Consider the following 11,620-nt stretch of genomic DNA (forward strand, 5'->3'; position numbering starts at 1 on the left):
TAATTAAAAACAGCTACTTATTTTTGCCTTAAATATCATTGCCTCCTCTACTTCAAATACGCTAGGTGTTTTTACATCTTATTAAGCACCTTATGATCTTACTGAAGCAGCAAGACTTGCTGTCATTTTAGCATCCCTCTGACTAGTCTGAAATGTCATAATTTTAATGAGCAAATTCTCTTTGTTGTTATAGACCACCCTCTCATCGCTGGCCTAACTTGTTGAAGCTCTGAATGCTAACAAAGGCCTTACATGAATCATTTACCATTGAAATGTCAAAGCTGACAATGATTAGCTGCCTTCTCTATGAACAGAATGTGAACATACAGGGAAAGAGAAACATTTAGAAAAGCTTTGGCTCCACACTGCTGCCTTCATAGTCAAATTATAACACAATGCTTGCTATTTAAAATACCCATTAGCTATACAAGTACTTGTTAAACCCATTCTGTTGTTGTTACAACAAGTATACATAAAATGAAGCTATAGTATTACTCTTCAACCTACATCATTATTTTTATTCACAGTTAAACAGACATTGTATAGCAAACAGATATGTTACTGTAATGCCAGGTTCTCTAAAGCTTGTGCAGTTTATTTCAGAATCACAGCTTTCTATTAACTTTGATTGTTTATAGAAAATACATTTGTCTTCATTATTTATAGTTGTTCTCAGTCACAGATTATCACAGTAGTTGTTAGCGTGGACTCAGTTTTGCTGTTTATTGCGGTCGCGTAAAGTAAACAAAACTGTGTAGCATCCCTTCAGGCGCTGGCACATGAACAGTAGGAAGTTAGTCACTTGAGGCGGACACTATTCCCGAACACTAGACAGGATGAACCTGTCAAAATAGTCCCCTATAATTATATGTCCCAATGCTGTTTGACTGGGCCACCTTTTCCACCAGTTGCTTCCTCCCTCCGTCTCAACTGCCCCATCTAATCATGCCCATATACCATAGATGTCAGGAGTGTACGCCGAGCTGGAGGGTGTGTACACAGGAAAGAGTGCAACATCCTTCCAGGGTCACTCATCCCCAGCCAACAACGGTGGCCAACCAGAGGGCCAAACACACCCCCGCTCGTCCTTCTCCTCAGGTACTCTGGACACGCTTCCTGTTTGTCATCAACTTGTTTCCTGTTTAGGCGAAGGTTGGGTCTTAGTTAAGTTCAAAGTTAAGCGCCTCATCAGCAATGCTTGTCATGTCACTACCAGAGCAGACACACTTCATGGTTAAGACTTGCATACCTGCATACTATTGTGTATTATAAGTAAGATGACGATAAGACTGGCATACTATTGTGAAATGATAAGAATTGTGTGCTATTATTAAGATCATAAGAATTACATACTATTGTGAGATGATAAGGCTTGCGTACTATTGTAAGATGATAAGAATTGTGTACTATTGTGAGCTGATAAGAATTGCGGACTATTGTGAAATGATAAGAATTGTGTACTATTGTGAGCTGATAAGACTTGTGTACTATTGTGGAATGATAAGAATTGCGTACTATTGTGAGCTGATAAGACTTGTGTACTATTGTGGAATGATAAGAATTGCGTACTATTGTGAGCTGATAAGACTTGTGTACTATTGTGAGCTGATAAGAATTGCGGACTATTGTGAGCTGATACGAATTGCGGACTATTGTGAAATGATACGAATTGTGGACTATTGTGAGATGATAAAAACTGTGTGCTATTATAAGATCATAAGAATGATATACTATTGTGAGATGATGATAGAAGACTATAGTTCTGTACTGTAAGTTGTTGTTTTGAATGATGGAGTGTGTAGTTACTTTCTTGAAGTCATCTCAGTGACGATGCCTTTTCATTCATTCCTTCTCTTTCCAAAGGGACCCGAAAGTCTGGCCTGTCTCTGTCATGGAAGGAACCCAACTCCCATTTCGAGTTCTACCCCACTTCGGCCGAACCTTCGCCGGGCAGCGTGGAGTCCAACCCTTACGTGACCCTGGACAGCCCGCTGCCCTCGCCCAACTTCCCTTCGCTGGCTGCCGACGACGGGCTGCCCAGTCCGCTGTCACGGCGCCGCAAGCTCTTCACCTTCTCCCGGCCGCCCCGCAGTCGCGACACCGACAAGTTCCTGGACGCCCTCAGCGAGCAGCTCGGCCACCGCGTCACCCTCGTCGACGACTTTGTGGGCGGAGAGAACGACTATGAGGAGGCATGTGTCTCACGTGTACACACTCACACATACAAACACAAACAGGTAAACAACATCGTCACTTCTTGCAAACTTCTTAGAGACTTAAGAGTTCTTAGCCACTATCTTAGCCACTATCCCACAATGCTCTCTGCACACTGAAATGAATAAGCTGGCAAGGATGCCATGATGCCATGGACATCCAGACCAGAATTCAATCACACTGTGCTGAAGTGTCTTGATGATTTAACTGTACATTCTTTTGAGTAAGCATTTCTTTTCCTGACAATGTATTTTACTAACAGAAAAAGCCATCATAAATGTAGATAAAGTCTTGCTTAGATAGTATTTTTAAACCTAATCTCTCCTGAGTGGTGACTTTTGATGTGTTTGTGCAGATGAGTTTCCAGGACGAGCAGGAGGCGAACGCGTTGCGCCGGCAACTGAGCAGTGCCAGCAGCGACATGCACAGCAGCAGTGACGACACCAACTCCCTCACCTACTCGTCCAGCTCCGACCACATCCCGCCGCCGCCCCAAAGCCCCCCGCCCCCGCCTCCCCCCATCCAGTTCACTGACTCCCCGCTGCCCATCGCGTTGCCCCCCGAGCCGCTGCCCCAGCCGCCGCTGGCCTTCCAGCACCACCCCATCATCCCGGTTCCGCCCCCGCCTCCCCCGTGTCCGTTCCTGGCCGGCCGGCCGCCGCTCAACAAGGTGCTGCCCACCAGGGAGGACCTGCAGGATCGCCGCCGCCACCACCACCACCACCACCACCAAAACCAGCTACGCCACCAGCACTCCCAGCAGCAGCAGCAGCAGCAGTCCCAGTCTAACCCAGGGGCGCACACCTCCCCCCAGCCCCGATCCCACACCTCCAGCCACCAGCTCCATCACCCGCACCACCGGAGCCAGACGGCCATGTTCCCTTCGCCCCAGAGCTCCCCCCAGCCGCCGCGTGCCGCGCAGCCGGCGCAGCCCCACGCGCCGCACCCCATCCTCCCCAACCAGCCCCAGCTCTCGTCCTTCCTCGCCCGGCAGAGCAGCAGCCCCTCGGCCAGGCCCCAGCAGCCGCACGCCGCCCTGCCCACCAGCCAGACCTACGAGAGCGCCCTCAACCAGAAGGTGCCCCCGCCACCCCCACCACCGCTGCCCCCCTGCGAGCCCCCGCCCCTGCCCAAGCCCTCCCCGAGCGCCAGCGACTCCAATCATATGAGCGTGAAGAGGCTGCGCTGGGAGCAGGTGGAGAACTCCGAGGGCACGATCTGGGGACAGGTAAGCAGAGGCTCTGAGCAGAGGCTAATGCTGTTGCATGGCTTATTTATGGATATGAGTCTTTGACCAAGAATTTGAACCCCAGATATTTATATGTTTGTATGGGATCACCTATTAATGGGGTCAACTTAGCTGTAATTATTGATTTTCCCTTGGCTTGAATGCGTGGATGGTGTAATGAGTTGACCTTTTGTGACTCTTGTTTTTATTATGCAGTGTCAGACTGCTAGGCTGCTAAAATATGCTGCATTGTTGTATAATGAGAGGCTTGTGCGAATGTACTGACTTTGCAGTAGAATAACTCATGTTCTTTCTCATTAGCTTGGGGAAGACCCAGATTATGATAAACTCAGTGACATGGTGAAGTACCTTGATTTGGAGTTGCACTTTGGTACACAGAGGAGTTCCAGTAAGTTTTGCTGGTGTTCATCTTCATTTTCATATCATATGTGGTCATCATGCTTAAATAATCCACGCTTACAAAAAGCATTCAGCAACATCATCTACCTCCTCATTTTACTACACAAATAGAAACACTGTGTTTGTTTGTATTCATGGTTAGTTAGAGCAGGTATTTACTTTATTACAGAAACACAACTTCCCCCTCGGGTAAGACTGAAAAAATATTAAAACTTAAATGTAGTGTGTGCTGATTAATTATGATAAATCAGTTGTTACATGGACATTGATTTCATGCTGTACATAGTTGACCCTAAGAACATAGTTGACCCTAAGTAAGTGTATTATTACAGCATTATTTTTCCACTGTTATGTTCAGTAATAAATCAATAAGTTTTGTATTGCTTTTCACTCATTAATGCCCAGCATTCATCAATTTACAGTGTCTAGTCACATCACAGTAGCACCTGCACTGCGTTGCTCATGTCCCTCATATGTGTGTTTCTGGACTCTGTTTCAGTGTCCCCATGCCCTCTATATCCAATGGACATGTGTGAATCAGTCCCCCCCCAAGTCATCCGTTCTCCATTCACTGGCATCTCGGCACCTCCATCCGCCTCCATCTTAAGCATCCTCCTCTTCTAAATGTGCCCGCAGCCAGTGCCTGGAGAACGCATGCTCACACCATGATTAAATGTGTCAGTCTCTCTTCCAGAACCCACCTTCCTCCCCGAGAGCTTTAAAAAGAAAGACGTGATCGAGATCCTCTCCCACAAGAAGGCCTACAACGCTTGTGAGTATGACTGGGTGCGCGTGGGCGGCTGGCGGCGGGTGGAGAGGCGCGCGGGTGCTTTCGCTCCGCCACCAGCTTACGCAGACAGCTCGGGCAGGCCCACAGGAAGCGGAGGCGTAGTGGGAGGGTGGTTGTGTGTCTGCGTGCACCAGTGGGATTAGACGGGGTCTTTTCGTGCTCCTCGCTCAAGCACTGCAGTGGTTCTGAAGATAAGAAACAGCAATCTCAAGGGTTACAGGTCAATACATTAGTGTGTTTCATATATCTAGATATAGAGTTAGAGTGTGCTAGCAGTGTGTGGATGGTGTCAATGTATTCCACACTTAAGAGTGAGAGCTGCATTGTGAACCAGGTGTATTAAAAGAGTTATGAGGGGCAGGCTGCGTGGGAATCTGGATGGGCATGAGTCAGTCAGGAATACAGACATGACGTATTGTGGTGGTGTCCAAATAGAGACTTTCCTAGCTAACCCTTTCATGTTTTTTTTTTACCCGGATAGTCTTTTGTACTTGTTTTTCTTTAGACTCTGCGTCTTACTGCCTTCATAATTTAGCCCTTTGTAGGAGTTTCTTTCAATTACTGAGAAGCCACAAGGAAACTTTAACACTCGTGTTTTCCTCTCAGATGAACGTGCTATTGAGGACATTGTGGTTCAAACAAACATTTACATTTACATCACAAGTACTTATTTAACCAAACCATTCTATCACTATGTCTAATTAGTACCATGTTAAGTGATGGACATTGGGCTGACTATGTTGGCCTTATATGAGTTTAGCCTAAACAGTGCCTGTGTTTACCTGCCTGGTTCTTGTGCGCAGCCATCCTGATAGCGCATTTGAAGCTGTCCCCTGCTGAGCTGCGACAGGTCCTCATGACCATGAGCACCGAGCACCGCCTGGAGCCGGCTCACATCAAACAGCTGCTGCTCTACGCCCCCGACGACGAGGAGGTCAAGCAGTATGAACGGTTTGACCAGGACCTCTCCAAACTCAGCGAGCCAGACCAATTTGTCCTCCAGGTACCAGTGTACTTCACATTTTGTATATGTGTGTGTATATGTAAAGGATAATGCCCGACGAGGTGTCCATTATCAGAAATAAATGGACGACGCGGAGGCGTGAACCGTCCGACGCGAAGCGGAGTATGGTTGCTTCCGCGAAGTCCAGGCCTCCAGGCCTCCAACCGTCGTCCTAATATCGTTGTTATAGCAAAGATTCTAGAGCGCTCCGCTCCACTAGCTAGTTTTTTTTACCAGATCTACTTCATAGGTGTAGAATATCACTTTTTAAACGACACCCTTTTCAACCTAAACCATGGTATAAATATAATTATATATATATATATGTGTGTGTGTGTGTGTGTGTGTATCATATATACTGTATGTATTGGGATAAAGATAAAAAAGTAAGAGGATAACTCAGAGGGCCCTAATTTAAATGGTGGGCAAAGTGCAAAGTCCATCAACTAGCAAAGTTTCCGTGCATGAGCTACAGGTATCATGTGGCATATGGGAGCATTGAGCTGACTCATCATGTGTGCAAATATGTGTGGAAAATCACATATGCTATGTGTTTGTGTGTGTGTGTGTGTGTGTTACTGCAGATGTTATTGGTGCCTGAGTATAAGACCAGGCTGCGTAGTCTCCATTTTAAGACCACTCTCCAGGAGAAGGTGGAGGAAATGAGAGCTGGCTACGAGTGCATCTACAAAGCCTCCCTGGAGCTTAAGAGTAGCAAGAAGCTGGCAAAGATCCTGGAGGTAAAATCATTTGCACTGCCAGGAATCCAAGCAATGTGTATACCAACTAACCTCACAGTTACACTGACTTAAAAAAAGAAAACTGATGTGAAATTCACAGCCTGGCAAATGTTGTTATTTACTATTCATAGAAGCTTAGGGGCTAGAGGGCCTCTAGCTTCCCAAGGATTTGTCATCACTAACTATATATAACACACCTGTAATGGCAGTTACCTTATGCATCAGTGCTATTCTTAAGCTATATGATTAATGTGTTATTTCCAGACATGACACTTCATAATTTTTGTGCAATTGTTTCAAATGTTTATTTATATAGAGTTGTTGTACTGAGAATTGTTTCTGTTGACAGTTTGTGTTGGCAATGGGGAATTACCTGAACAATGGTCAACCTAAAACAAATAGAACAACTGGATTTAAAATTAACTTCCTCACTGAGGTATGGACATTGTTCTATTTTATTCTGTTGTATGTACATGTTTTGCTCCTATGTCAGACAATTTATTATACTGAAATGTTAATTTTGTCTTCCAAAGCTCAGCACAACAAAGACTGTTGATGGAAAGTCAACGTTTCTCCACATTCTTGCCAAATCACTATGCCAACATTTCCCAGAGCTTCTCAACTTTGCCAGGGACCTTACAACCGTGCCACTTGCTGCTAAAGGTACATTAAACTTTTATGGTGCATTCAGAGTATTTCTATTTTCAGAACATAATTACAAATCAGCCTGGTCTGAATGGGAATATAAATGACATTTAAAACAGTTGAATGTCTAACTATATCATGAAAAACATAAAACGAATCTCCCCATCCTACCAGTCAACCAGAGAACCATCACTACAGACCTCACAGACCTCCACTCAACCATTGAAGACATCCGGACTGCCTGTCTAAAGATCCCACCCACAGCCGAGGATCGCTTTGCAGTCGTCATGAGTGTATCCTTTTCCTCTCAAACTCTGGAGCGCTTTCATCCACACTCTCTCAGCAATATCTTATGACATTTTTTTGTAAGTATATATTCACAAAGTTACAGATACACTATGCGTCCTCGAGCCAGGCATCGAGGGTCTGCCTTTCCCCTCGGCAGGCAGCAGCTAGACTATGGTCGTTAATATTTTAAAGATTTTGCCATCTTAAAAGTACAACCAAGGGAGGATACTGAGACTGAGTGTTCCTGTGGCAGTCTTTTCTCAGCTTCTCTGCCTTGCTTGTGTGTTCAAACCACATCCTTATTGAACACTCTCGGGTGCGTTTCCCAAAACCATAGAAGCTAACCTGTTAGCAACTTAGTTTGGAAGTTTAGTTTAGTAATGGAAGATTGCATTGCAACCAACAAAGTTTCTAACTTAGTTAGCAACTATGGTTTTGGGAAACGCATCCATGGGTGAGAAAGAAGACAGAGTTTACCGTCCTCATTAACTTATTTAAGTGCCCTGAACAGAATACCATTGAAGCACACTCCACAACACATTCCCATTACAAATTCACAAGTCTCAACAAGTTAATATGGTAAAGCAGAGCATTTTTAGGACTCTCTACACTCATCTACTGTGGAGTGGTTGAGGCGCTGTGATTGCTGTGGTTTAAACCCCTTGATGGTTGGGACAGAGCTTCTTGGAGAACAGCCACCCGGCAGTGCAGTCCTTAGATTCACTCCAGCAGAGGGCCATCGAGGAGTTCAGCAAGGTGGCGTCCTTCTTCGGGGAGGATGGCAAGGCCACCACCACTGAGGCCTTCTTCGGCATCTTTGCAGAGTTCACCTCCAAGTTTGAGGTGAGGTGGAATACGTGCAGCTATTTCTAAATTCATGCTAAAAGACTGTATGCTGCTTAATGCAGGCATGGAAATGTTGTGATTACATAAAGAGACGCAGAAAGAAATGTACATCTGCACGTTATTGTAGGTCACATGGTGTTTTGCCTGCGGCAGTAGTAGGAAAAACACTCTTTAGGTCTCTGAAGTAATGTGTTGGTGTTTTGCAGCGTGCGTTACACGAAACCCAGGCCACTGAAAACCCACGAAGCCCACGCATGACCTCTCCTCTTGCTTGGTGAGAAGCAGACATATCAACGATTCTTGACCAATGTGCCAACAGCTCGAATAGCGAAGACCGTGGAGAGGGAACACATTCCAAACATTGTATGGAATTTGTTCAGGCAGTATGGCCAAACTTAATCAAGGGTAAAGTTTTATGTGAGCTCTATTGCCTGATTCAGACTTTTACTTAAAATGTCATAGTTAATACCAGATGTTCAGGAGATATAAATATATATATATATATATATTTATTTATATAGTGTTTGATCATATTTGACAGTGGAATTGTGCAGCATGTGTATGGACCTAACAAAGATTTCTGAATGCCAGTGGCAAAGAATGTACCCAGAGTATATATTATGTTTAGTTTGGTAAGAATGATGTTCTGATATATGTGGCCAGGATCTGTTTTGTTTACTGCCCCCCTAGCATCCATGGTTTCAGTAGTGAAATAGACATTACAGTCATGCAGCAAAAGAACTTGTACATGGTAAAGAAGATAAATACATGCTATGTTAATGGATCACATGCAAATTCCAAAATGATCATGATTTTACAAAAGATTCAGTATTGAAATGCTACATGTCCTGACGTTATAGTAATACAGTGTAGTTTAATTTATGTGGCATTTGGCAATTTCAAAATATGTTCTAATCTGGATTTTTGCTAGTTCATTTATTATTACATACCCACCATATTTAAGACCAGTGAGTAGCCTAGCATGTGGCATAGGGAACAGTTTGTGTGTTTCAGTCCTCTCAAAGCTGAGTATTGACTAAAAGAACAAGATATTCTGGCACTGTTGGTATAATTATTTGTAAAGCAGTCACTGTCATGTGTTTTTTTCTCAGTCTTATTATTTATTTTTGTACAGTCATTACTTTAATTTGATTAATGGTGGAGTCAATATGTTATTGTCTCCTTGATAAGAGCAGAATCAGAACATATTTATGTTTTTTGTTTTGAATACATATGAAGTGTTTTTTGTTCTGTCTTTCTTTTGTCTTCCCCCCTTCAGCTGTGTAGCTTGGTTTATTTTAGGCCTTATAGCTGAATGTAAACCAAAAATCTCAAAACAGCCCCACATATTCTGTCACAGATTCATTATAACTTTTGCTTGTGACAAAATAGCCTAAAGGCTGCTGTGATGTCAATACCCTTTATTTATTTGTGTCTAATTATGTAATTTATATGTTTTTATGTTATAATGTATCTCAGTATCACTGTTCTGTAGTACAGCTACTGGCTTCAGTATGTGGGCCATAGACTTATAAATGCCGCTTGATGTATGTGTTTTATAATATTGTGAGAATAAATTTGCTTTTGCTGACCCATAGCTTAAATAACTTTGATCCATAATTTGCGTGTGACATCCTCACAGTAATGTTTAAGGCTTTTCATTTTTTGCCAAATACACTACTTGTCAGTTTACTTTTACTTTGCTTTTGAACCATAAACTATTTTGAACTTGCGCTGGAGCAGACGAGTTAACCCAGACATGACCTCGCGCGCGTCACACTGTTCCTATGCAACATTTCTTCATGGCTGGAAATCGGCTTGCAAACGGTTTGCCATCAGGCGTTAACCAGTATTTTAATACATATAAAAACTCACTTTTTGCTGAAGTAGAAAAACAAAAATTTCCATACAAGGTAAATATTTAACGTCTGGTAAATACTAAATATATAGAGGAAAGGATTTCTTGTCATGAAGCATATTTTATTCAGCTTCTCAAAAGAGTTAGCAAAGATATATCTAGCTAGCTAATTTCGCTTAGCTGCTACATTGGAAAAGATGAAAATCAGTGGCATGCTTTGCGAGGAGTTAACTTTGCATCATGTTTTCTTTTCGTTCATGTTTCGTAGAAATTTTTCATTCATAGGTTGGTCTATATCGCAAAATTAAACAGTGATGAGCATACAATTGCAGGTAGGCTAAGGGAAAAGCAAAATATGGCATTCTCATAATTTCAGTCTAAAAACCATGGCCATGAATCATGTTTTTATTTATTTTTTCAGGCCATTATGAGCAATTTGTAGCCAAGATACAGAAAAATAACCAACCTGAAGGGATCACTGGCCTTCTGCTTATATACCCTGAATACATAGTCCATTTGATAGAGGTATTTTATGTTTTCCAAAATAATTGTTAGTGTTACGTGTTACATAGACTTGCATATATTTTTTCATTGTCTTTGTTTAAAAAAAACAGACATCATCAGAGATCCTGGCACTACTTTTGAAAGACCTGTGTGATGTGGAGCAACGTGTAAAGTAAGGAATGTTTTCACCCATGCCTGCAGCTTGTGGTGTTAGTTGGGCCTATAAGAAACAAGTTTCAAATACAAACCCTACTACTAGGAGGTTTTTTTCCTGAATTAAGACTTCCATGTTTATTGATGGATTTCCCTACATGTCCAGCCCTCTGTTGAAGGACACAAGGGTACTGGTGGTCTCACACTGTTTGTTCAGCCGTATGTTTACCTCCTGGGCTCCACAAATCCTCACCATAACCCTTAGTCTGCAAGATAGCGAAACACAGATTGAGCCTGAAGAACTGCTTGCCCAGATTTATACACTGTGCATCTCCATCCAGAAAACCAAGGTAAATGTCAGCCACATCGCAACAGCAGAATTAATTTAAGTTCCTTATGAAGGCTTAAATTCTGGAGGCTGGCTATCATCAGTAAACTGGTACAAACTGTTTCCACCTGTACTTGAGGAAAAATACCTGATGTTGTTACCAAATGCAACACATTGTTTCTGTTGGTCAACCACTTTACATATAGGATTGTAAGTCAGAGCTGCTGGAAGAACGGGCTGTCTTAATGGTGGAGGAGGCAGTGCGCCACATGTGTCAGAGTGCTGTCTTGCGTTCGCCCTCCGAGTTCCTGCAAGTTTACGGCAAGCCCATCAACATCCTCATGGACTCAGGTAGGAGCACAATGATGGGCATTAGCCCAGGTCTTGGAGATATTTCCTCCAAGACAGTTGACTTATCTTCATGGAATTTTAAGAACTTGACTTAAAGGCACTTCTTTAGCCAATTTCATCTCCATGCAATTTTATTTCGGTCAAGACCAGTAACAGTCCATTATAACATTTAAGGATTAGGGCTTGTTTACTGCAGTCTCTCAAAGAAGTTTTGTAGTGGAGTAGTGAAACACTGATCGTCTATCTGATCTT

General features: G+C 43.1%; 1 protein-coding gene across 1 annotated transcript in view; it reads left to right on the forward strand.

Annotated features, from left to right (window-relative positions):
- Positions 1 to 8,499, forward strand: part of grid2ipb (glutamate receptor, ionotropic, delta 2 (Grid2) interacting protein, b) — a 24,904-nt gene extending 16,405 nt beyond the window's left edge. The window contains exons 11-24 of the mRNA XM_076298808.1: positions 963 to 1,098; positions 1,714 to 1,735; positions 1,817 to 2,192; positions 2,570 to 3,099; positions 3,211 to 3,442; positions 3,764 to 3,851; positions 4,557 to 4,634; positions 5,456 to 5,655; positions 6,240 to 6,395; positions 6,745 to 6,831; positions 6,929 to 7,058; positions 7,215 to 7,333; positions 8,007 to 8,171; positions 8,381 to 8,499. Coding sequence (XP_076154923.1) covers positions 963 to 1,098; positions 1,714 to 1,735; positions 1,817 to 2,192; positions 2,570 to 3,099; positions 3,211 to 3,442; positions 3,764 to 3,851; positions 4,557 to 4,634; positions 5,456 to 5,655; positions 6,240 to 6,395; positions 6,745 to 6,831; positions 6,929 to 7,058; positions 7,215 to 7,333; positions 8,007 to 8,171; positions 8,381 to 8,452 — 2,391 coding nt within the window. The 3' untranslated portion in view covers positions 8,453 to 8,499. The remainder of the gene's footprint in view (positions 1 to 962; positions 1,099 to 1,713; positions 1,736 to 1,816; positions 2,193 to 2,569; positions 3,100 to 3,210; positions 3,443 to 3,763; positions 3,852 to 4,556; positions 4,635 to 5,455; positions 5,656 to 6,239; positions 6,396 to 6,744; positions 6,832 to 6,928; positions 7,059 to 7,214; positions 7,334 to 8,006; positions 8,172 to 8,380) is intronic.
- The last annotated feature ends 3,121 nt before the right edge of the window (positions 8,500 to 11,620 follow it).

The sequence above is a fragment of the Alosa pseudoharengus genome, unplaced genomic scaffold (assembly GCF_046254945.1).
Source record: "Alosa pseudoharengus isolate Yale_2024_CS ecotype anadromous, Long Island Sound unplaced genomic scaffold, YU_APseudo_1.1 YU_APseudo_1.1_scf_21, whole genome shotgun sequence".
Taxonomy (NCBI): Eukaryota; Metazoa; Chordata; class Actinopteri; order Clupeiformes; family Clupeidae; genus Alosa; species Alosa pseudoharengus.